This window comes from Leucopleurus acutus, assembly GCF_964270905.1.
Source record: "Leucopleurus acutus genome assembly, chromosome: 3".
NCBI classification, from domain to species: Eukaryota; Metazoa; Chordata; class Mammalia; order Artiodactyla; family Delphinidae; genus Leucopleurus; species Leucopleurus acutus.
The window spans coordinates 140,466,919-140,493,302 of NC_139145.1; the positions used below are offsets into that span (position 1 = coordinate 140,466,919).

The 26,384-nt window shown below is 42.2% G+C and overlaps 1 protein-coding gene and 1 pseudogene across 4 annotated transcripts in view; one reads left to right on the plus strand and one right to left on the minus strand.

Moving 5' to 3' along the window:
• Positions 1-236: 236 nt before the first annotated feature.
• ZNF131 (zinc finger protein 131) overlaps positions 237-26,384 on the minus strand; it is a 31,934-nt gene continuing 5,786 nt past the window's right edge. The window contains exons 4-8 of one of the 3 annotated variants that reach the window (XM_082835916.1): positions 22,345-22,489; positions 10,985-11,345; positions 10,660-10,882; positions 1,824-1,954; positions 237-1,177 (exon numbers count right to left, since the gene is read on the minus strand). In XM_082835916.1, coding sequence (XP_082692042.1) covers positions 491-1,177; positions 1,824-1,954; positions 10,660-10,882; positions 10,985-11,345; positions 22,345-22,489 — 1,547 coding nt within the window. In that variant the 3' untranslated portion in view covers positions 237-490. Of the gene's footprint in view, positions 1,178-1,823; positions 1,955-10,659; positions 11,346-22,344; positions 22,490-26,384 lie in introns of those variants that run through there. The other 2 variants (XM_082835915.1, XM_082835917.1) reach the window with 2 other exon arrangements.
• Positions 3,799-5,318, plus strand: LOC309960613 (actin-related protein 2/3 complex subunit 1A-like; annotated as a pseudogene). Its single transcript has one exon. The product of its transcript is annotated as an actin-related protein 2/3 complex subunit 1A-like (transcript).

Here is a 26,384-nt window from a genome sequence, read left to right on the forward strand (position 1 = left end):
AAAGCCAGAAGCCAAAATTTAACTGCACAGTAACAATGCACTTTTCTTCATGCAGCCTTGTGTTTCCTATATATTCAAATATTCTAACATGCATTAGAATACATAAACTTGTATTCTAATGATTTTATGTTTGATTTTACAATATGGGGGAAAAAAAACTTGAGGAAGGACATGACTGGGCAAAGAGAGAAGGGAGAACCCTTACCACAATGAAAACAGATACATTCGTACCCAACTATATAATAAGAATATAATCCATTTCAGTTTTCCAGAAATATACTTCTCAAAGCTTCCCATTCACTTATGGGAAAGATCCCTCCTCTGTGGCATCAAGTGGGGGAAAATCAGTTTGTTTCAATAGAAACAGTTCAACACAACAGGAAAGAGCTTAACTTTGGTCCACATGTCTGTTAGCTTAAGGACAGTCACACTGCCCATCATCAGTTCAAAAACTCAACACATAAATTTAAAAATATATTCATTTGTTATTTCATTCTAAAACTGGCATAGGTGTTCTGTTCTCATTTTCTGACTTTTCAGCTTGGGAATCCACTGTTGATTTGGTCTCTAAACCCTCAGCATCTTCGTGATCTTCTCTGGCCGCCTCAGCAGCATCTGCTTGGGTAGGCTCTCTCTCCTCTTGGTTCATGATTTCAGGGGTCACTTGATCCAAGTCTGCTTCTAGAAGCTCAGTTTGTACTTCCATTGGCATCTGATTTACCCGTTCAACGTGCAGCTCCTCTACATGTACTTCGGTACCTTCTTCAGTCTGAATTCGACCCACTTCTAGATAACTTACCTGGACCTGTTCTGGAAGCTCGTTCATATGTGAATCGTGCACTTGGCTGTCCTGGAGCAGATCTGGGTGGACCTGTTCCACAGTCACTTGTGCCGAATCCACTTGAACCTGAAGCAATGGTAACACGTGCACCTTCCCAACTTGTTCTATAATAGTCATTGATGTCACAGGTTCAGTTTGCACACGTGTTTCTACTGAAAGAACTTCTTCAGTTACTAGACGCTCTGAAATATTATGAGCATCACTGAGATGCCTCCTTAATTCATTTCCTTGCATAAACCACAAGTCACACAAAGTACAATGGTTGGGTTTATCTCCAGTGTGTATTACCAAGTGATCTTTGAACTGGTCCCAGCTGTTAAACACACTATTACAGACCTGAAATAACCAAACATTTGGTGTTAACATTTATATTCAAACTGAAGGAAATATGGATGCATTTATTCTCTATAAGAAAAAAGTTGAAGATTTTTCTGAAAATGTTATAAATATGACATGTGTAACATAGTCTAAGGGAATTTCATAATTCTTTTGTTTATTTGATCTTTTACCTGATTAGCTAACAACTTAAATCCTTTTGGGGAAACATTTTAATATTGCCTATATTAAAGGACTATAAAGTAACACTATTATAATTTCTTCCGTGATATCAACATTAAGAACAATTTCACCATGTGGGATAAATACACACTAATCATGGAAGAGCCGCCAATTATAGCTGGTCTGCCTCCTCCACCCCACTCCTGAATTCTAATGATTGTTCTATGGTTAAGAATAACCATAGTTTCAGACTATGTTACTTAGGACATAGTTTTATTGACATTGGTATCATCTAGGGTTGGATAAAAACAACAACTACTACTATTACTATTCCCCCTTATGAAAGCAGGACAATGATGTTCTTTACTCTCATTTCTTTCTAAAGTTGTCAGCTCTATACCTTTGCTCTAGGTCTGTCACCCTTCACCTCTAATGATTTCAAACGCAGACTCCTTTGCTAAGGACGGAATACACCCACACATACCTGACATTCATAAAGCTTCTTTCTTCCCTTTTTTGCCCCCACTCCAGTTTGGCATGCAGTCAGGTGACATTTGAGGGTGCTATTTCTAGCAAATCGTTCATGACAATTTGGACATTCAAAAGGTTTTTCACCTGTTAGAATAGAAAAAAAATCATATTGACAAATTAAGAAAAACAGAAAATGCAAAAAGTTTTTTCTTTTTGGTTAATTCTAATAGCACCTTCTTGAAAGAAGGATCAGAACTTATAACTCAGATGTTTCCACCACATCCGAAAGACTATTCTAAGAGGTGGAAATAGTAAGTTTTTAATGATTCTTGTGATTATATCTGTGCTCTGGCAAAGAAATAAAATTTGGATCTGAATATTGTTCCATGTTTTTGCATTTCTTAAAAAATTGTATATTTTCCCTTAGATAAAAATCAAGGTCAATTTCCTTTTTGGGGACATGCACCCCTCTCCATTCCACAAGCATTTTTTGAGCAATTATTGTGTTGCCAGGCCACATGCCAGGTAATGAAGATAAACTGTCCTTGTTTTTAAAAACTTCATATCATAGGCCAGAGTATTTCAGGAAGGTGAAATACATGAACATAAACAAATGCAATGCACCACAGAAGGCCTGTTACAGAGAAGAGGGCAATGGGAAATGGGACTGCAGCAGTACAGAGGAGGAGAGTGATGAATTCTGCCTGGAATGGAATGAGCAAAGGACAGGAAAGAAGTAGGTTATTCTAGGCAGAGGCACAGAAGTGTAAAACAGCATGGCAGGTGAGGGGTAAGGAGGGAGGTGTCATACTGACTCCCAGATCTCTGGCTTAGAATACCAACCAGAATAAAGAACAGAGAAGTCCCAGTAGGTTTGGAGTGGGATGTGCTAGGGAAGATTATAAATTCATTTTTGAGTCAGTGAGTCTGAGGTACTCAAAGCAAAGTGGAAAATCTGGTAGACAGTTACATAGACAAATCTGGAGCTAAACAGAGGGTGGACTGACATACAGATACAGAATCCAATAAAACATCCAGTTAAAACAGCAGGTAGATGAAGCAAGCAAAGAAAACAAAAAGAATAGCCAAAAGTAGAAGGAAAGAACACTGAGGAAAATTAAGAAAGAAATTTCAGGAAGATGAGGTAATAAACAGCACCTAAGTGAACAGAAAGATCAGGTAGGATAACAACAGGGGATTGGAATAACTCTAGCAAGAACACTGTGAGTAGTATGGTAGAATCAGAAGCCACACTACAGTGGGATAAGGGAGCATGAGTGAGGCAAGTTAATGGGAACTGTCAGTACAGAAATTCTTTCAAGAAGGCTTGGAAGTAAAGAGGACACATGGCTAGAGGGGGACATGTCAATAAGAGGTTCTCTAAGCCAGAAGAGAGTCATTACTTATTTGCTGAAGGAGAAGGAGAAAGTAGTAGGAATGAAAGATGAAACATGGTCTTGGAGGAGACATCAAGGTGTGGGATTCAGGACTGGCCTTGGAGAAAAGGGAAATATCTTTCTCGGTAATAAAACAGAAGGAGACAACGAGGAACCACATAGTTTACAACACAGCTAGGTTGGGGGTAGGAAGTCAGACAAACATGTCACCTGCTGGGGTGGGGTGTGGGCAGAGGTCTTGAGTGCTGCACTGAAGGTCTAGAATGCCAATTAGGAAAGGAAAGATATAAATCAGACACCAAAAGGCCTAACTTAAGGTCTGATAAGAATTTTTTCCAGCAGTGCTCAGCAGGGAGCAGAAGTAAATGACTGCAATAATTAGTTCCAGGATGTAGGGTTCAAAAGGCAAAGGGAGCTGGGCCTCGGTCCTCCGCCCGCACCTGCTGGAGCCTGTTCGCGTTGACTGACCAGAGTCGGCGAATTCAACGCTCCGAGCCCGTTCGGACGGCCCCGACCCCCAGCTTTCTGTCCTTTGAAGGCACTAAGAATAATGTCCCTGCGTCAGTTTTTTACTAGAGCCAATCACCTGTCATGCCTGGAACAGGGATCGTACCCAGATTGCCCTTAGCCCCAAAAACCACGAAGTCCACATCTATGAGAAGAACGGGAGCCAGTGGGTGAAAGCTCATGAACTCAAGGAGCACAGCAGACACATCACAGGTACAGACTGGGCTCCCAAGAGTGACGGCGTCGTCACTTGTGGGGCTGACCGCAATGCCTACGTGTGGAGTCAGAAAGATGGTGTCTGGAAGCCGACCCTGGTGATCCTGAGAATTAACCGTGCAGCCACTTTTGTCAAGTGGTCCCCGCTACAGAACAAATTTGCTGTGGGCAACGGAGCACGACTCATTTCTGTTACTTTGAGTCCGAAAATGACCGGTGGGTAAGCAAGCACATTTAAAAACCCATTCGCTCCACGGTCCTCAGCTTGGATTGGCATCCCAACAACGTCTTGCTGGCAGCAGGATCCTGTGATTTCAAAGGCAGAGTGTTTTTTGCCTACATTAAAGAAGTGGATGAGAAGCCAGCCAGTACGCCCTGGGGCAGCAAGATGCCTTTTGGTCAGCTGATGTCAGAGTTTGGTGGCAGTGGCACTGGCGGCTGGGTGCACGGGGTCAGCTTCTCCGCCAGCGGGAGCCGCCTGGCCTGGGTCAGCCACGACAGCACCGTGTCCGTTGCCGATGCCTCAAAAAGTGTGCAAGTCTCAACTCTGAAGACAGAGTTCCTGCCCCTCCTGAGTGTGCGCTTCGTCTCGGAAAACAGCGTCGTGGCCGCCGGCCGTGACTGCTGCCCCATGCTCTTTAGCTGCGCCGACCGCGGCTGCTTGACCTTCGTCTCCAAGCTAGACATCCCGAAACAGAGCATCCAACGCAACATGTCGGCCATGGAGCGCTTCCGCAACATGGGCAGGCGGGCCACGACCGAGGACCGCAACACGGCCCTGGAGACGCTGCACCAGAACAGCATCACTCAAGTGTCTATTTATGAGGTGGACAAGCAAGATTGTCGCAAATTTTGCACTACTGGCATCGATGGAGCCATGACCATTTGGGATTTCAAGACCTTAGAGTCTTCTATCCAGGGCCTTCGGGTAATGTGAAGCTGAGCGAGCCTCCCAGATCCAGCACGAGGACGGACAGGCTGCGCCGGGCAGCTGCGCCATTTGCATCATGGGTAGGAGAGCCGGCCGCCAGGAAACACTGAAGACACATATGGCGCAAACCTTGTTGTGTGTTTTGTTTGAGGATAATTGGTGAAAGCGTTGGTTTTTTAAAAGCAGCAGTGATTTGGGTTTTGTTTTGCTATTTCATTCCATTCTTTTTTCTTTTTTTTTTTTTTTGCGGTACGCGGGCCTCTCACTGTTGTGGCCTCTCCCGTTGCGGAGCACAGGCTCCGGACGCGCAGGCTCAGCAGCCATGGCTCACGGGCCCAGCCGCTCCGCGGCATGTGGGATTTTCCCGGACCGGGGCACGAACCCATGTCCCCTGCATCAGCAGGCGGACTCTCAACCACTGCGCCACCAGGGAAGCCCTCATTCCATTCTTGACCAAAGCTTCTCTTTAAGTAGTTTATTATGGAAAATTGTCACACTAACTTAAAGGAAGGGGAGGGAGGTATGTAAATTGTCTGCTAAAAAATTAAATAAAAATACTGAATGTGGGGGGGGGGGGGAAGCCAAAGGGAATATGCTTAGAGTACAAGAAAAAGTGACTCAAGATATATACAATGAGGACAAGATAACGTCAGAAACGGGGCAATAAACTAGGTGGAAAGGGGTATGGAAAGACAGGAAGGCTAAATGAGGTAGACTCCCACAGTCAAAGTAAGGAAAGCAGTGAGAATTCAAGAGACAGGATGATGCTTGTAGAGAACAGGACTAAGATTTCAGAGGTGGAACCTCAGTGATGATCTGGTCCTAGACATGACCCTCATACTCACGTGGAACAGACACAGTCAAGTAACTCTGAGCTGTGTTTTATCCCTGACAAAACAATTATAGCTTATTTTTTATATAATTTTCATGAGATGGAAAAATTAATTTGAGAGAGAAGACCTAATCACCTAGAATTATTGTTGGTATAGAAACTCCTTTACAACTCCCCAAATGTTGGGAGATACTGCTAACTAGAATAGTTTTAATAGTGTATAATTTTTTACTATAAATGAAGCCTACAGATGAAAACTGTCATAACCTCTTTAAAGGGCAATTTGATAATATTTGCCAAGATTTACAATGCACATATTCTGTGACTTGGCAATTCTGCTGTCAAAAATTAAGTTATTTGAACATGTACACAAAGATTATGTACAGGTGTGTTTATTTCAGCACAGTGTGTAATAGTAAAAGACTAGCAACAACCTAAAAGTGTATCCACAGGAGTAAGTAAATTATGGCATACCCAAACACTGAAATACCATGCAGCCACAGTGAAAAAAATTAAGTAGATTCATGAATGTTTCACACATTAAAAAGAGTTCAAGATAAATTAAATGGCGTAACACTGTATTGCATGCTCCTGTTTGTTTGTTTCAAAACTTCTGTGTGTGTCTGTTTATGGTTACTTGAAAATGCAAAGAATATATCTGGAAGGACAAATAAGGAAATGATGTCAGTAACTGCTTCTGGGGATATCTATTTAAGTAAGAAAGAGATTCACTTTTCAGTGCACATCTTTTGAGCTTCTGCTATTTAAAAATTTAGTTTAATAAGCCCAATAAAATCTAGGAATTGTAAGAGATTGATTATACTTTAGATGTGTAGAAAGTACAGTCTTCCAAGTGCTTTTATCATTTTCTCTTATTTGTCACAACCCTGTAAAGTAGGCATCATTATTCTTATTTACACAGACAAGGAAAGAGGCCCAAAGATAAAGTTCATCAAGCTGACAAATGTCAGAACTGGAGCCTGGGAATTCCCTGGAGGTCCAGTGGTTAGGACTTGGCAATTTCACTGCCAGGGCCAGGGTTCAATCCCTGGTCAGGGAACTAAGATCCCGCGAGCTGCGCAGTGTGGCCAAAAAAAAAAAACAAAAAATAAAAAAAACCTGGAGCCTCAATCTAATTATGGTTTCCGGACCCAGATTTTTTCCTACAATTCCACACCACCTCTCTGGGCAACTAGGGAACAATTACTTGAAAACATGGTTACAGGTCATCTTTGGATTCTTTCACATGCGATGTTCCACAGGCATATCTGTCAATATATCTGGGTCTCTCCCCCCACCCACAAATCTTACCCTTCTATATTTTTCTTTCTAAATTAATAAACTTCCAATCATGTAGCCACCCAAATCAGAAAGCTGGGAGTCACCTTCTCTTTTACCCCTACATCTCACCAATCACCAAACCCTGTTGATTCTGCCTACTTAATGTTGTATCTCCAACCCTTTTTCACTATTACCGCCTTTATTCAATCCCCCATCCTTGTTTAGATTACTCCAACAGCCTTCGAATTAGACGCAGTAGGCTTCACCCACTCCAATCTATCCTGCCAGTTCTCTCTCTCTAAAGCATAAATTTAATCAGAAAACTCCCTGGCTTAAATTTCTTTAAAGTGACCCAGAGTCTTTCAAGATAAAAATCCAAACTCATTTACAGCACTTAAATGAAAATAACTACATGATCTTAGCCTCATCTCCCATCACTTTCTCTCTCGTCCTTGAACCACTGGGAGATCATCCATGATGCCTAAGTGCACGCCACATGGTCAGCCCTCCAAACTCTTTAGCTGCATCTCCTGGCATTCGGACCCAATCCTCCAGTCATAACAACCTGCTAGCAAGTACTCCAAATGAGTGACTTATCTCTCCTCTATGTCTGTGTACACTTAATTTCTTTTGTCTGGAACGTTTATCTCCTGGCTAACTCCTTTTCCTTTGGGAGTCATAGGGTAAACCCTCTAGGAAGCCATCCTTGTCTCTTTCATCATGAACAGCACAAGCAGGCATTCCCATAAGACTCTGTGCTTACCTCTATCAGCACTTAGCTGATTGTGCCTGCTTGTCTCCCCTAACGTAACTTTGAACTCCTTGAAGGCAGGGACTCTAAAATTTATCTCCATGACCTAGCAGGCTGGCATTATCATCACTATTTTCCAAATGGAAACAAAGTAATTCAGGACAAGTAACAGCCAAAATTTTGCAAATCAAGCGTGGATTACTGTGCATGCTTTAAGAACATACAAGAAACCAAAGCACTAAACTAATGAAAGTATACAAAATATGAAATTGAGGGGGGTATATTATGTATATGTTGAGAGTAGGAAACAGGAACGGGACCATTTATCTTTACACTTAGTTTGTTATAAGTGAAAAATGATCCACCCTTTATTAACACAAACACAATTAAAAACTGTTTACTGGGGGCTTCCCTGGTGGCGCAGTGGTTGAGAATCTGCCTGCCAATGCAGGGGACACGGGTTCGAGCCCTGGTCTGGGAAGATCCCACATGCCACAGAGCAACTGGGCCCGTGAGCCATAACTACTGAGCCTGCGTGTCTGGAGGCTGTGCTCCGCAACAAGAGAGGCCGTGATAGTGAGAGGCCTGCGCACCGTGATGAAGAGTGGCCCCCGCTCGCCAACTAGAGAAAGCCCTCGCACAGAAACGAAGACCCAACACAGCCAAAAATAAATAAATTTATAAAAAAAAAAACCTGTTTACTTATGTTCCTCTTGAATTTACTAAATCACTGATCACATATGCTGTCTTGTGACTAATTACTAGTACAATAATTGATCAAGGTTAAAAAAGACAATAAAAGTTCAGTTTGCTTTACATACTAAACTGTTCCTTCAAAGGGCATCTGGTTCTGTAATTTGTAACAACTACTTAACTAAGTTACTTAAGTTATCTCACATCATTTTGAAGGGAAACACAGACATAAAACATAATGTGGGGCTTCCCTGGTGGCACAGTGGTTAAAAATCCGCCTGCCAATGCAGGGGACACGGGTTCAAGTCCTGGTCCAGGAAGATGCCACATGCCGTGGAGCAACTAAGCCCGTGCACCACAACTACTGAGCCTGCGCTCTGTAAGTCACAACTACTGAGCCTGTGTGCTGCAACTACTGAAGCCCGTGCGCATAGAGTCCCTGCTCTGCAACAAGAGAAGCCACCGCAATGAGAAGCCTGCGCACCACAACGAAGAGTAGCCCCCGCTCGCCACAACTAGAGAAAGCCCGTGTGCAGCAACGAAGACCCAACGCAGCCAAAAATGGATAAAATAAATAAATTTTTTAAAAAACCCATAATGTGATTTAGCTCTATACTTTTCTGCTCAATCCAAAATACAATGTGCAGGGCTTGGAAAGCATATTTAAAAACTTCCAAAATGGTTTGCGTTGTCCTATTTTCAAACAGGTAAGTCACTAGGTAGTGTTTTGGGTAAAAGAGACAATTGTTTCTACTTTCACACTGATAGGAAATAATATAGAAGTGATTATCTGTTGGGGTACTGGAAACTCCTATCAAAGTGTGCTAGTCACCAAGTAACATTTATTTACTAAGTTGTGCTGCAGGTACACCAATGCTTTTGCAAAACTAATCCACAGTTACCACAAACATGTTCATCAGAAGACCATTAACATAGGTGCTTATTTGTTTTTTAATGACTAAAAACTATACCTTTAGGCAGTTTCCAAATATACAACAGGTCTTTACATATAATGTTTGTAAAACCAGAAAGCATTTTCCCCAAAGATTTCATGAATGCCTATTAGTTACCCCAAATTAGTTACCTTAAAGCCTTCTAAATTCATAGTGAGCCTTTAAGTAAATTAGGAGATTCCCTTGCTGTTCACTTATTTATCCAGTTCTTGAGTATTACTAACAAGGGTTTGAATAGTGAGGGATCCCACACTATTTGAATCTATGTTTTCTCAGTTTCAAGCAGTATGTAGCAAGCAACTCTGGACAGCAAGGGATCTACGAAAAAATTTCATCCAAAGTTCTCCAAACTCTAGCATCAAAGAGAAAGATTCTGAATAGTGTGGGATAACTATATTGTATTCACTGTATTAATAGTCTCAACAGCCTTAACCATCTCACAGAGTAAGAACTTGGGAACAAATGTCCAGAAGTCTGACACTTAGCACTCTGCAGCAAGTGCTTTCCCCACACCTTTGTCACAGTGGGTTTAGGGACTCCCCAAGATTCCAAGTCATTCGTGGTGGTAACTCCTGTGTATGGCACAGAAGACCTAGCAGAGAAAGCTTGGGGTGTGGGACCAAGGACAGGGACTCTGACAGGGAGAAAAATAGGCTCAGGGATGGATGCAGAACTAGAAGGGCCAGAGGTTCTAAGGCAGACTCCCTGGACATCTCCCTCACATCTGGGATGGCTCTTAGGAGAGTACAGAGACCTTACACTTTTCATCTCCCTGGCTGTGCACCAGTCCTGACATGTTTGCCCTTGGAGAGATGAAGGAGATGGACAAATACTGCCTTCCTATCTGCCAGGTCAAAACAGATAACCAAATGTATGCAAAGGTATAAACATATTTGGGATTGTTTGCAAATGTACCCATCTATGTAATCTGTTAACATAAGGCAGGGAAAGTAAAAACAGTTAACAGTGAAGTTTCACTGTAATTAAAATCTCATAATCTATAACCGTTAATAAAGAATCACAACCGTTTTATGTATTTTTTTTTAAATTATAAAAATTGCCAAGATGTAAGAATGAAAATTACTTTCAAAGTTAGTACTGATTTTGCTTTGAAAGCGTAAATATTTCAACGAATATTATAAAAACACTGTGTGCTCAGCCGGCACATTAGGGAACACAGGAAGTGGTTCCTGTGGTGCTAATTAAAATAAGAAAAAAGGATTTAGACACTTAGCTTCAAGTGAATGTGGAAAATCTATACTTTTAACATAAAGTATTTGCTAATTACCTGTATGCTTTCGAAGATGCTCTTTAAAATGTCCAAAGTGGTCAAACTGTTTCTCACAGTACTGACATATGTGAATTTTTTTCCCAGTTCTTTGCTTCTTACTGACTCCACCTTCTTCAAGGTGGTAACAATTGAGGTGCTGTTTCCATGCGCTCTCCCGAAGATACCTTTTATTGCATATTTCACACTTGAAACTCTCAGTGGAGTGTGATTTCATGTGTTCCTTAAAATGGTAAAACAATTTAAATGAACGGTTACATTTCTCACAATGGAACAAGTCCTTCACATGTGACAGCTGAAGTTCCACAATTTCAATACCTTCTACCTGTTTGCTTGTGGGGTCAGAGGCACAGCCATCTTCATCTTTAATCTGCCCTTTTCTATCACCTTGACGGTACTTGCTGGTGATATCTGCCAATAATGCCAGAGCGGAATCATCAGAGGAACCTGTGCTCTGAATATACTTTATGGACTGCCTGGCAGTAGCCACATCCTCTAACGTTTCAATGCCTTCATCTTCCACTTCGATTGTGCCTTCAGCAATCTCCACCTCGATTTCAACAGGTTCAGATTCTGCAGACGGCAATGACTCAGTGATAACATTTGAAGTTTCTGCAATCTTTCTTTTTTTTGCTTCACTTTTTCCTGTGGTAGTTTCCTCTAGTGGAGCGGAGTTTTCTTTGTTCCTGAAATACACAATGTATGGATTAAAAAAATCTATAAGATCAATCAAAATCCTACCAGGCTTTTTGGAAGAATTGATAAGCTGATAATAAAATTTGTATGGAAAGGCAGAAAACAAGACTGTAAGACTTATACTACCCGATTTCAAGACTTACTATAAAGCTACAAAATTAAGACAATGTGAAATTGGTGAAAGAATACACATGGAGATTAATGGAAGAGAATAAAGTCCAGAAATAGATCTACATATATATAGTCAGCTGACTTCTGAAAAAAGGTTCCAAAGTAATTTAATGGAGAAAATATAAAACAGTGGTGTTGGAACAACTGGTATCTATATGGGAAAAATAAACCTTGACCCTTACTCTCATATTATACACAAAAAAATTAAAAATGAATCATAGACTTAAATGTAAGAACTGAAACTATTACACTTCTAGAAGAAAACAGGATAAAAATCTTTGCAACATTGAAAGATTTCTTAAATAGCACACAGAAAGCAGAGACTTTCAGCAAACATTGATAAAATGGATTTCATCAAAATTAAAAACTTGGTCCTTTGAAATACACAGTTAACAGAAAGGCACACCATAGACCAGGAGAAAATATTTGTAAACATGTATCTGTCAAAGGTCTTATATAGAGAATACAAAAAGAATTCGTACAATTCAATAAACTCAACGACTTAAGACAACTGTTGGGAGACAATTCCCCGTGAGTCCCTTGTGTTTCTGCGTATCTTGTGAATTGACAGCTTTGGTTCTGGACTAGTTTTCAAGGATGTTTGCTAAAGAGCCAACAGCCTGGGAAGACAGAGTGGCTGCTACTGGAGAAGAGGACACCTTTACTTACTGTCCAATATAATAATGTTCCCCACTGTGGGATAAAGGTCAGGCAGGTTTGTTTGCAGCCCATTCTAAAAGATTTTGGTTTCCTAAGCTGGAGATCCTTCAGCTGTGATGAAAACGACCACATGCAGAGCATTCACCTGGGCCACTCTATGTTACCCCTGTGGGACTTAAGGAAGGGAAAAGTGGCACAAATAGAAAACTCATGCTGCCTGCTGTGCAGAGAATAATAAAGTCCTTCTTTCTGACCTACGAGACCCGTTATCTTCTATCAGCATCCATGAAACCATGGCAGGATAATTTCTTGGCTTGCAAGTAGGATAAACACTCAGATCTCTCACAGATCTTGCCTAAGTTTGGCAACCAAGAACAGGATGCTGAAAAAGACAAGGCTTTCTGGAACAGGAAGGATGAGACCTCACAGAGCAAATGGAATTTGAGGAAGCCTACTAGAGCTGGCAGTAAACCTGTTTACCAAATTGTATGGTCAACTGGGCAATAAATGGTCCTCTACTTATTTGCCTATTGCTCTGAGTTCAACTGTGTGCCCCCAAAAGATATGATGAAGTCCTGACCCCTGATACCTGTGAATGCAACCTTATTTAGAATTGTCTTCGCAGACGCAATCAAGTTAAGATGAGGTCATTAGAGCAGGCCCTACTCTAACTAAGTCTTGATAAGAAGAGGGACATGTGGACCCAAAGAAGAGAAGGCCATATGAAAACACTGAAGGAAGACGGCAAGGTGAAGATACAGGAAGAGATTGGAGATATGCTGCCACAAGCCAAGGAACACCTGGGGCTACCAGAAACTAGAAAGGGCAAGGAAGGATTCTCCCCTAGAGGCTTTTGAGGGAACATGGCCCTACCAACACTTGGATTTAGGACTTCTAGCCTCGAAAACTGTGAGAGAATACATTCGTGTTGTTTTAAGACATGCAGTTCATGGTACTTTGTTATGGTAGCCCCAGGAAACGAAGACACCTATTAATGAGGAAAAACTGAGAAGGTGGTTACAGGATGAGTACTGGGCAGTAAGTTTAAGGACAGCTGCTGGAATTGTGTCCCAGTTGCTGCAAACTTGCTAGGGGTGGGGGAGGCAGCGGAGGACTTCCCTGCCAATTGGGTGGTTAGCCTGAAGTCTGCCCACAGTAACAATTAACACTAAGATTCAAAGGGAGTAGGAGGGTGGAGACAGAAGGTTCTGCCCCTTTATAGACAAGTTACTGCCACATGTACCTAAACCAAGTGTGCCAGGAGGGAAATTCACAACTGCTACAAGCAGAAACCAGTTGAGTCATTAGAACTTTGGCTGGTCCACATGGGAGATGAGGGGGCAACATAATGCTTGTAGAGCAAGGAAGAATTGCAACACCTGGGCCATCTCAGGGCTCAGCTCCTCCTGCGGTTTGTCATGTCCACCTGAGATCTATTTGGAGATGATTGTAAAAGGCTTGAGTTTTTTTTGCAGTGGGTCCTGGCTGCCATAGGGTGCTGTGGATGCTCTTGGAGAGACTTCTCTGAAGCAAATTCCTACGATGAGGCATTGACTAGCAAGAGTCTTCCTGCCCAACTGGGTTTATAATGCTGATGAAGATGAGTCACTGGGGAATGAAAAAAGGATCCAAAGTAATATAAAATTCTTTGGTCAGGCCTGCTGAAAAGCCCCCTTTTATGTTAGACCAGGAAAAAGTGTAAGAGATGTTATCATGACAGTGGGGCAGCAAATGTCCAAGATTAAGCTACACTCTTGAAAAAAAGCCACCACTGCGGAAGTCAAGTCTGAGTCAGCTAAAAGGCATAAATGACATGGCCCCAACTAGAAATCAATGTGGATGGGGCTACTGAATCAAGGGGTCCCCCAAACTGACACTGATAGTGTCAGTAGTGATGACTTTGCTGCCGGATAGAGGGCTTTGAGTGGGCTGAAAACACTGGAGGTTTGTTTGGCTGAGCCACATGCAGCTCCAGTGCTGCTTGAAACCAAAATGTACCTTGCTCACTGGCAGAGAATCACTTTCTCCCTCCATACCACTTCCCCCGCTTCTACCTTCCCGTTGCCTCTAACTTGACCTCACCAGCTTGGAAAAGATAATTAGGGTTGGAGCCAAGGTCTCCTTGTTCCCAAGGGTGAACAGTGAAGACACCATGTATGCATCCAAGTATGCTGAGGAAAACTCAAGAATGGGAGAGGCTCAAACTTCCATGGCTCTGTTTTATCCAGCAGGTGTCCAACTCACCATCCCACCTGGTTCCACAGAGAGGAGGCGCTTACATTCAACTGATGGGGCTTGGGCAAGGTTCACAGCAGGAAAGGGAGGCTGTCCTGACCCTGTGGGTGGGCCTGATTCTACATACCGTTGTTGCTTTGACATCTGAATGCACAGCAGGGATTGGTATGGCATGTGCATTTACCACTTCTCATCCCGTAAGTACCAGATATGGAACATCCCAATTGAGAAGAGCCAGATGTAGAGAAGAGCTACTGGAACAAACTCCCCTAACGTTAGCCACCAGTAGCTGGGTCAGGATTTAGCACAAGTGTCTTATCTTTTGATATCTAAAATTTGTACTATACTGTTGATATCCTACTGACTGGCAAGCCAGAAGTCTCAGTCTCAAAGGCCCTGACCGTAGTGTTATGACACCTCTACCAGCAGAGGTTGCTGATAAATCCCAACAAAATTCAGAGGACTGCTCACCAGGTAAAGTTTCTTGGGACTAGACAGGCAGATTCACAACACTCAATCCCCTGCAGCAGTAAAAGAAAACCTGTTTTTTCACCTCCTCCCTCTTCCCACCAAAAATGAAACCCAGCATCTTACTGGACTTTTTAGGTACTAGAGACAATATGTGCCTCACCTGCGCATTCTACTTTCTTCGTTATATCAGTCAATATGCAAAACAGCATCTTTTAAGTGGGGCTCCAACCAACAGGCTGAATTGGAAGTTTCCATCAAGCTGTGGCACAGTCTCTACCTTCGGGCCCCAAAACCCTAACGACCTCTTTGAGCTGTAAGTCTCTGAGACTGACGCTTTTTGCAGATTAGAGCTTCTGGCAAAGGGAGGTGGTCTCCACCCCAAGGTATTCCCTGGAGTTTGGACTTGCCAATTCCCTGACATGGCTACAAGGTACACTCCCTTTGACAAGAAAGGATTAGTTTGCTATTGGACTCTTGTTAAAAGTGAAGCCTGATCCATGGAAACTTTGAGGCTCTCTAGCCTGATACTGCCGTTTGGGACTGTGTTAACTAAGACCTCATGACTAGCAAGGTAAGATGTGCCCAACAAGTCTCACTGGTCATAAAGAAACAGTGACAGTCAAGAAAGCAGCTGGTCTCTCGGCTTTACATGAGAAAGTGGTAGCTCCCCCACGCTGCTGCCCAAAGAAAGCCACTAGATCGATGGGGTCTTTGATTCACTGACGGTCTGGCTAAGCTGAAGGCTGATGGTATTCACTGGGCTGCTGCAGATGCTCAGCCTTAGCACCAACTTTGCAAAACCAAAAGTGGACATGGCTGCTCTGCTCAGAAGGCAGAACTCAAGGCTGTCTTTGTCGCTCTGGATGACACTCTCCACTATGAGCCTTGTATTTTTACTGACTCTTGGGCTGTTGCAATGGCCAAGCTGTCTGGGAGACCTGCAAGTCTTGGCAGATTAGACACCCATCTTTCCATAACTGTGGAAACGAAGAGCAGCTATTGATTCAACTCTCTGGATAACTGATTAGACGCTCATGGTAAAAGCCTGTTCTCTGATACCAACTGGAATCAAGTTGCTTATCAACCTACACTGCCCAGACTTCCATCACTGCCACCTAGGCCCAACATTATTCTGAACATGGTGACACATCCACCATCAGAGACTGAGCAGAAAGTCAAAGACCCTATGCTTCTGATGGAGAAGTTGCTACCGCATGTCAGACTTGTGACACCTGCCAAAGCTGGCCTGTTTGTTTCATGGTGAATGAGGCCAAATCATACAGGGCATTGTGTCCAACTGTACCTGGCAGACTAACTACACTAGACCTTTCACCCCATCTCAGGGCTATCCCTGATGCCTCACAACTACTGACACTTTTTCAGGTTACACTGTTGCTGTTCCAGTCTGAGCAGTTGGTTCTGGCCACACCAGATGGCTCTTGAAACGAAGCTGTGTCATATGTTTAGCTTTCCGGACCATCTGCAGTCTGATAATGATGCACCAAAAGCTATTCAATTGGCTGTTAGTCAAGGTATTGTTAAAACTTCCAAGCTCCCTGCCATCCACAGATATTGATATTGTAGAGAATTACAATAGTTTCCTCAATTATTGACTCAAAAAGATTTCAGACTCTACTTCCCTCACTTCCTCCTTGTCCAAAAGTCCTAGTAAGGCAGTTTGGTCATCAAACTGAGCTCTACCCGGAAAAGGATCATCTGTTTTTAGCTGCCTCCTGGGTAATGATCAAGACTAATGGGGTGTGAAGTTACATAAACCTAAATGGAAGTTCAGGATCTGTCTGTCCCGACCATTCTCTGACACGATCTTTTTCCTTCTGCCTAATGGCAACCCTGGGACAGCCTGGTTGGTACCACTTCCAGGTGACAGCCTGGTCAAAAGTGGGCCTAGCAGATTCAAACCTAGTTCAAGTTCAGCCATCTGGATTCTCTTACTGAATGGACATCATCTTAGATCCTAAGAATAATGACCACTTGGTTGAATATACCGCTTGCCAAGTACAATCAGATTGGCCCTTGTGAGCCAAAGTGGGAGACATAACAGGTCTCTTAAGTTTTATAAAATATTCTTGTCCCTGACCATTCCAGATGAAAGGTCTGGGTAAGGGGAGGAGATGACTGGAAAAGGGATTGAGTTACAGCTACTAGAATAGGATACACTGATTTTGTGGAGGTGGAGGGAGAACCACCACCCTGGAACCTGGAGAGAAACCTCTTAGACTCCAGGAGGTATGGGGGAAGAAGGGACATTAAAAATCTTTGTTCTTCAGAACCGCTCTTAGAGCCTTCCTCAGGTAGGAAGAGGCTCTCATGCAGCTCTCCCCAACTGTTGCAACGTGCTGGATCTGCCATCCCACGCCAGAGGGCTCTGACAACTGGATCACCATCTCTCTTAACTTTACCGAGAAGTATTTTGCAAACAGCAGGGGATGGCCAAGCGTCCTGCATGCTCCATGCAAAACAAGAGATGTTGGCCCACTACCATTCCCAAAGCTGAGGCTCAGTTCGCGAGGTGGCTGACTGCCATTCAGCTGGCATCCAGGTGCTCAGGATAAACAGAACAGACCGAACTGGCTGCCCTCAGACATTCAGTCCAAAAACAAGGCCTAGACCCAATCATTCTGAGCTGGCAAAGAGGGAGACAACGTTGGTGACAATGTCAACCTGTGCCCCTGACTGATGAAGGTCCCCCTTTGGGGGCACAAACAACTATACTTCCTGTATGGAAGCCAGGTACTAACTTCCTTCCCTCCCAAAAATATGCCTTGCAACTCTGAGGTGGGAAGAAGGGACCATCCAGTGTTTAGGGAAACACCACTGGTAGATCACTTTAGTTCTCAGATGACCATGGAGGTCTCTCCAAAATGAGCCTACCCTTGGGACTTCCCTGGCAGTCCAGTGGTTAACACTCCGCACTTCCAATGCAGGGGGCGCGGGTTCAATCCCTGGTCGGGGAGCTAAGATCCCACATGCCGCCTGGGTGGCCAAAAGTGAGGCTACCCTTGGTTACTTGGGGGAGTGTCCTGGAGGAATAACTGACTTATTTATGCAAGCCCTACGGGCAGTTTTCTCTACAACGGGAGTCATCCAAATAAAAAGGTGGGGACTTGAGAGTCCGCCTGCCAATGCAGGGGACACGGGTTTGTGCCCCGGTCCCAGAAGATCCCACATGCTGCGGAGCAGCTAGGCCCGTGAGCCATGGCCGCTGAGCCTGCGTATCCGGAGCCTGTGCTCCGCAACAGGAGAGGCCACAACAGTGAGAGGCCCACATACCGCGCCAAAAAAAAAAAAAAAAAAAAAAAAAAAAAAAAAAGGTGGTACAAAATTTGTGCCTGACTCAAGACAATGTGATCAATGACACTACTTGGGCTCTGGAAGGTATTCATGTCAGCCTCAAATCACTGGCCAGGGTTATTACGGAGGCTAGACTTGCCCTAGACTTCCCCCCTGTGGACCAATGCTCAGACTGTGCAATTGCTAAAACATCTTGCTATACTTAGATTAATGTTTAGGGCTAAGTGGAAAAGTCAATACACAAACTAAAGGAGAAAGCCACCTGGCTTTCTAGGGATTTGTTCAGTTGGTTGAGTGCAGGACCTTAGCGGGGGTAGGTGCACGCTTAAGCTTAGCACTGCAGGGTGGCCACATCCTGCTACTTGGAGTGCTGCTGATAGTTGTCTTAATTAAATCCAGTGTAAGAAAAACTGAATGGATTAGGTCCCAGTCCCCTATTTGTCACATTAATCAGAGTGGTCACGGAGTAGTATGCTCATGGGAAAATTCACCAGAAGCTAAAACAGTGTAGAAGAAAACGCTCCATGGATCCCTCATGTTTCTGCATATCTTATACACAAACACACTGGCAGTCTTTTGTTCTATCTTTCAAGGTTGTCTGTACAGCAAATTGCCTTAGAAAACAGAGCCTGTCTTCCACCAGAGTGGAGGGCAGGTTCATTTATTATACAGAATAATAAAGATAACAGCCCCTCTGGGGCAGAAGCTGGGCAGGTTTGCTTACAGCTCATTATAAAAGATTTGGGTTTCCTAAAGCCCAGAGTTCCTCAACTGTGATGTAAACCACTGTGAGCACGGTACACTCCGAGGCCACTGCATCATTCCCCACTGGACTCAGGGCGGGGCGGAGGGGGGGGGCAGCATGAGCTTCATGTTGATATGAACATGAAACTCATGCTGCTCCATATGCTGTGAGAGAAATAAAGTCCTTTCTGACTCATGAGTTTCATGTTTTCTGCCAGCATCCATAAAAATGTGGCAGGCCAACTTATTAGCTTGCAAATAGGATAAAGTCTTCCACCTGTCAGTTCTTGACAATATCCCAATTTTAAAAACGGGCAAAAGATACTTCACCAAAAAAGATAAACAGATGGCAAAAAAGCACATGAAAAAATGCTCAACATCATTAGTCATTAGGGAAATGCAAATTAAAACCACTATGTATCTACCAACTTGGCTAAAATGAAAAAGCATGATCATACCAAGTATTAGCAAGGCTGTGGAGCAGTTGCAACTTTCATACACTGAAAGTTGGAATGTATCACTTTGGAAAACAGTTTGGCAGTTTCTTAAAAAAAAATTAAATACATCTACCATACAACCCAGCTATTCCAATACTAGGTATTTACTGAGAGAAATAAAACCATATGTCCAAAGACCTACACACAAACATTCGTAGCCACTTTATTTGTAATAGTCAAAAACTGGAAACAACCTAAATGTCCGTAACAGATGGTATATCCATACAATGGAATAATAATCGGCAATAAAAAGGAACCCACAACAACATGGACAAACCTCTGAAATATGACGCTAAGTGAAGAAAGTCAAAGACGAAAGACTACACGCCTTAGGAATCCATTTATATGACATCCTAAATAAGATAAAGCCACAGTGATAAAAATCAGATCACTGGTTGCCTGGGGCTGGGATCAGGGTCGACTGCAGGGTCATAAGAAAACTTAGGGTGATGGGAATGTTTTTATGTCTTGATTGTGGTGGTGGTTAAACTACTGTGTACAATTAACAAAATTCAAACTCTACATTAAGATGGGTGAATTGTATTATATGTAAATTACATCTTAAAAGGCTGGGGAGGAAAAAATCTGTAAGGTAAATGCTTCTTCCTAACAAATAACAGGAACCTTCTCCTACAGTTTTAAATAAACAATGATGCAATTTCAGCAAAATAAGGTCCTAGTATTTTTTTTCAGTGCCATTCAAAAAGTGTACACTATATTCCAAAAATACTTGCATATTGCAAATGTGAGAAGAGCCTTATTCACCTTCCATACCTGCAAAACAGTTATACAATAGTCTACTCAGTATAGAGTTGCCTTCACCGGTTGATTTAAACACAACTACATTATGTAATTTTTTTTCCTAAATTGTATAACATTATACACAGCCAATTATAAACAGCCAATATGTAATACTGCTATCTTTCTGAAGAATTCTTCAGAGTATACTGCATGCCTAACTGGTTCATGAAACAATTCAACATGCTACTATATTTATATTGTAAAGCGCTGACGGTTATATTTATTACAAGGATCCCAGTCTTATAATAATAAACTTTCTAAAAGGTTCTAAATAGGCATGGTAAAACCGCTGTATCCAGCTGTTCTTACCCAATGACAAGACACATGAACTCAATTAAATGCCTACCAAATCCAACCTGGGCCGTTGTCACAGAATATATTCCAATGTTCTGTTACTCAGGACTTTCCCTGTAGTAAGATGCTACTCGCTACCATGAGCAGCAAAGGGACCACACAGAACATGTTTCCAAAAAGTTCTCATACAGGATTTAACCACAAATCTGATGTTGCCCCATGCATATATATTCCCCTAGTCTACCTCCACATTGAGAAGGTATGACCTAATCAGTTATATATCCTCAACACACCTCTGTTTTGCTATCCGTGTCTTAGCTCTCTCTGCAGGAGAATACTGGCTTGGTTTTAATGGGCATGCACCCATCCATCCATTCATAAATGTTTACTGGACACCTACTATGTGCCAAGCACTAGCCATCAGAGAAAATATACACACCACGCTCTTGTCAGAAAAGTCTAATCTTGAACTCTGTCACCAAACTAATTAAAAGCTCATTAGGAGAAACAGTATTTTTGGATGACTACAATTCAATTATTTCTTAGTTATTCTAAGTTATATCTTTTGACTGAACCACATCAGTGAGTCAGACTAGATCATTCTGTCCCATGTGAAACTGATTTTTACCAAACTGCACATTAGTGTTACACCAATGACCTATATTGAGGGTCACAAGAAACAAAGCCAGGAGATAATAACAACCCCCATGCCAGACTCCATGCTAACCACTTTACATTCATTCATTCAACCCTCACAAATAATCCTATGTAGAAAGTACCATTTTTATCCCCATTTGCCAGATAAGGAAACTGAGTAGCTGATAGCAGACCGAGGCAGTCTGACTCCAGAGCTCTTGTTCTTAGACACTACCATGCCACTATTCATTATGTAAGATGCTGAGGTCTTTATTCATTATATCACTTAATGTTTTCCTAATAACTTCCTATGAGAAATTGTGTGTTTTAATACCAAGAATGGCTCCTAAGCAATTGATTTGTTCTCATCTTATTATAAATAATGTAACGGAGGTGTTTTTTTCCCCTTTTTCTTTTCACTAGGTACTTCAGAACTCAGAGCTAGACTCAGCCCATCTAGCAAGTGTACAGACTTAAACAGCATGCATTTTTGCCATCACATTTCTAACTTCACTGATTATCACTTCCACCTGGCCTATTTCTTATATCTTCACCGATTTCCTCACTTTTTTTTTTTTTTTTTTTGCGGTACACGGGCCTCTCACTGTTGTGGCCTCTCCCGTTGCGGAGCACAAGCTCCGGACGCGCAGGCTCAGCGGCCATGGCTCACGGGCCCAGCCGCTCCGTGGCATGTGGGATCTTCCCGGACCGGGGCACGAACCCGTGTCCCCTGCATCGGCAAGCGGACCCCCAACCACGGCGCCACCAGGGAAGCCCCTCCTCACTTATTTTTAAACAGTACCATATTAATCTTTGTAAGCCAAACCACTTTTAGAGTAAGTCTTGGTACAATTAACAACCTGAATCCACAGAATAGTTTACAGGAACCCAGAGAACTCCTAAAAAGATGCCTAGTCCTCCTTATTTTATTAGAAACAAAAGATGCTACTTGAGTTAATATTAGCACAGTTTTTACATAAGGACAAGAAATCAAGCGTGAAGGAAAGAACAATCATAACCAGCAGAACTTTATAGATCCTTAAATACATATTCTTAATTTCAAAACATCAGTTCTTTACAGCATGATACATACAATACATTCTTGACTAACAGGGTGAACGTGACTGAATATAACTATTCGTTCCCTATTAAGGAAATAAGTAATTACCTGACTTCAAGGGCTTTGATAGCTTCTAGCATTTGTAGAAACTCTGCTGCTTTCCATACATCGTTGGCTTCTTCTTCTCCTTGTATCATTAATTTTGCTGTATATGTGAACTCAATCAAATGACGAAAGGCCATTTTACTAACACCTGTAAAAAAAAAAAAAAGACATGCATTAACATGTATTCACATTGATTCAAATCTTGTAACATTTAGTAAAGAAAAAAATAGAAGCCCAGTGTTTGGAAAATGATTAGTATTTGTCACTTTGGAAGATAATTTCCTGGCAGAATTCTCATTTACAGTATAATAATTTTGTAGCCAAGTTCAGCACTAACTAGCAAACTACTTTAAGATCTTTCCCAAAGACTTCCTAAGGCTCTTACAGAACAGTAAAATCTATCACTCAAATACACGAATGGGCTATTACATCAGACATGCTATGTTGCCTGCCAGGGAGCTCTGTGTCAACTCAGCTCCAAAATCATCAATAGCTTTCAAAAGCTTAGCAAATAAAGTTCAGTACCATTCTGCCTTTATTTCAAGGTCCTTCACATTATCTTTCTACTTACCACTATTTTTCCTTCCAAATTTTAAACTATATCAAACCTACACTATATACTGATCCTCAAACAAACCCTTCACTTTCTAAGAATTTCCTTGCCTTCCTTAACACCCTCCATGCTGAATGCTTTATCACCTTACCTCGACAAATCCTACCACCCTTGAAGGACCAATTTTAATGCCACATCTTTAATGAACCTCTTTAATAGTTCCCTCAGGCTGAACTCTGTACCTGGTCTTATAGTTAAAATTCATGGACAACTCTTGACTGTAAGCTACTTTACGGAAATTTGCCTCTACACCCACCTCACAGTACCTAACACAAATGCTTCCTAAAATGCAGGCACACAAAGTAGGTATAAATGGATAAAGGCCAAAGTCACTTTCAGAATTAAGCTTCCACAATTCCAAGCTTTCTTTGAAAGTTTGTTTAAATTTTGGCCCAAAATGATACTCTACTTCTTTGTGCTCTTCAATGCTATATAATATTGTTGCAGTGTGCTAATGCAAGGCTATGGAAAGCTATTGACAGGAACAAAGAGAAAACTCGTTTTTATAGATTTTTTTTATGCTAAAAAAATGCCCAAGACCAAGCTGCACACAATATGCACAATTACAAATACAAAACAGGAATTTCCTGGCAGTCCAGTGGTTAGGACCCCACGCTTTCACTGCCAAGGGCGCTGGCTCAATCCCTGGTTGGGGAACTAAGATTCCACAAGCCGCCCTGGGTGGCCAAAAAAGAAAAAAAAATAGGAAAAGAAAAAATATTTTTATGTTCTTCCCATGTACTTTATACACTTGAATGTGGCCTTCAGGACAACAGTAAGAATACTGGTGGAATATCCACCATCTTCTATATGTGTTAGGAAAAAATATCGTTCAGGAAGCCAACTTTCAAGTTTCAGTTCAGTCTCTCCATGACTTGTGCAATCTGGGGCAAGTCAGAACCTCTGAGCCTCAGAAAACTCATCTTCAAAATGCCTGAAAACAATCTGAATATTGAGAAGCACCATAAAATATAATGTAATATGACCAAGTTACATGCTACCAAATAAGCAAACTAAAAATGACTGGATTCATTAATGGCTAATTTATTGGGTCCCCTAATCTTTTTTCTCCTGGTTGTCTTTTTTATTTATTTATTTAGTTTTTTGCGGTACGCGGGCCTCTCACTGCTGTGGCCTCTCCCGTTGCGGAGCACAGGTTCTGGATGCGCAGGTTCAGCGGCCATGGCTCACGGGCCCAGCCGCTCCGCGGCATGTGGGATCTTCCCGGACCGGGGCACGAACCCATGTCCCCTGAATCGGCAGGCGGACTCTCAACCACTGCGCCACCAGGGAAGCCCCTCCTGGTTGTCTTTTAACCATGTTCTTTATTATATGAGAGTAGCCTGAGAAAAAGACAACTAGATTTTGCTGTGTTTTTTTTTTTAAGGTGTTTTGACCAAATATTTAAAAGTGCAACAGAAATCTTTCCTAAAAACAATGTGTAAATTTTTCCTGAAGCAGAATGAGATTTTGATTTTTAATCAAACACACATATGTATGCCTACTATACATATCAGGCAGGACTCTAAACACTTTACAAATCATCAACTGACTTAATCCTCCTGACAACCCTATGAAGTACTATTATAATCCCCATTTTACAGATGAGGAAATTGAGGCACAGAGAAGTAACTTGCGAAAGTCACATAGTTATTAAGTGATAATACTAGAAGCAAACCCAGATGGCCTGACTCCAAAGTCCATGATAAAGATTTTTAAATAGGATGATGGTAGGAAACATTCCTGCTTGGAAGCGTCTGAATACCCATGTCTCATTCACTACAAGACTGCAATCTTTTACTCATATTTCCAAAGTCCCCCAAATCTCTTAAAACCAGAAGTTTTCCCATAAATTTGGCAGCAAAATTTGATCTGAACTGACATGAGGCTATTTATAATCTTTATCCCACTTAGAGTAAATATTACTAAGCTATGCTGCTTATTAATAATACACTGGATTATTATTTGCTTATAGGATATTGCCCCAGACCCCAATGGGAGTATTATATAATACACACAGTGGATTACCATAGAAAATTCTAAAAATTAGTAATTTCAAGAAGCAGCTGGCCTCCAAGAATTTGTGGACTGTTCCCAATCTTGGTTAATCAGAATCACCTGTAGACTTAGCATGGGTCCCTGATCTCCAGAATCAAAACTGGGATAGGGAACTCCTTTTTATAAGCACCCTGAGTGCTTCTTTTTTTAAATAAATTTATTTATTTGTTTGTTTTATTTTTGGCTGCGCTGGGTCTTCATTGCTGCGCACAGGCTTTCTCTAATTGCGGCGGACGGGGGCTACTCTCCGTGGCAGTGCACGGGCTTCTCATTGCGGTGGCTTCTCGTTGCAGAGCACAAGCTCTAGGCGCACGGGCTCAGTAGTTGTGGCTCGCAGGCTCTAGAGCGCATGCTCAGTAGTTGTAGCGCACAGGCTTAGTTGCTCCGCGGCATTGGGGATCTTCCCAGATCAGGGATCAATCCCTTGTCCCCTGCATTGGCAGGCGGATTCTTAACCGCTGAGCTACCAGGGAAGCCCACCCTAAGCGCTTCTTATGTGGCCAGTCCAACACTGGTCCTAGGAATAAGCCACTGACTTAATTAGCTAACAGGAACCAAACTTATAACACCTGCCCAGGTAAGTGAAGGGTTGGTAGATGATGTACAGCTGCAAAAATATTTTATACTCTATTAGGACTAGTTTAGTAACTTTCAAATTTCAGCCCATTTTCTCAATTCCTTACTCCTTTCATAATATACAATTTTTCTAAGGAAGTATCTAAGAAAAATGTTAATATAAACACCTTGACCTGAGTCATTTTTCCCCTTAGGAAGAGGCAAAAGTGGGGGGTGGGCATTCTGTAATTTCTCTAGTCTTACAGAATTCCTCAACTGGTGGAAAACTCCTACTCAAATAGGATGTATGAATATGTGCTTGGATGCTTTGTCTTTGATATTAGGGGCTAAGATTTTGGACGCAATGGTAGAGTTGCTGTTTGAGAGAAACTAGGTGCTTATGGATCTGTGGTTTCAGGAGAAGTAAAGAATGGATTTGGAAAATTGGAGGCTCGGGTTAGGAGAAGGCTGTTGTGTTCTGAACAAGGGAGTGAATGTCTGCTGAAGATTTTATATGGTGTGAATCCAAGTCACAAAGCTGAGGTGGGATGCAACTGGCTTCAAGGACAACAATTTTGACTTAAATCAAAGGTGAACCTGCAGTCCTAATCAAAGATAACTTACTTCACCAGGGACCCAGAAAACAGGGAGAGAGCTGGCTCAGCTTGCATCTAATGACAGTTTATACTCATAGAGCATATTTCAATTTAAATTCTCTTTACATACATTTGCTTTTAGAAAACCCTATAAGGCAGTGGTTCTCAACACTGGCTGCATACTGGACTTGTCTTAGGGCAGTGCTGCCCTAACTTTGCTG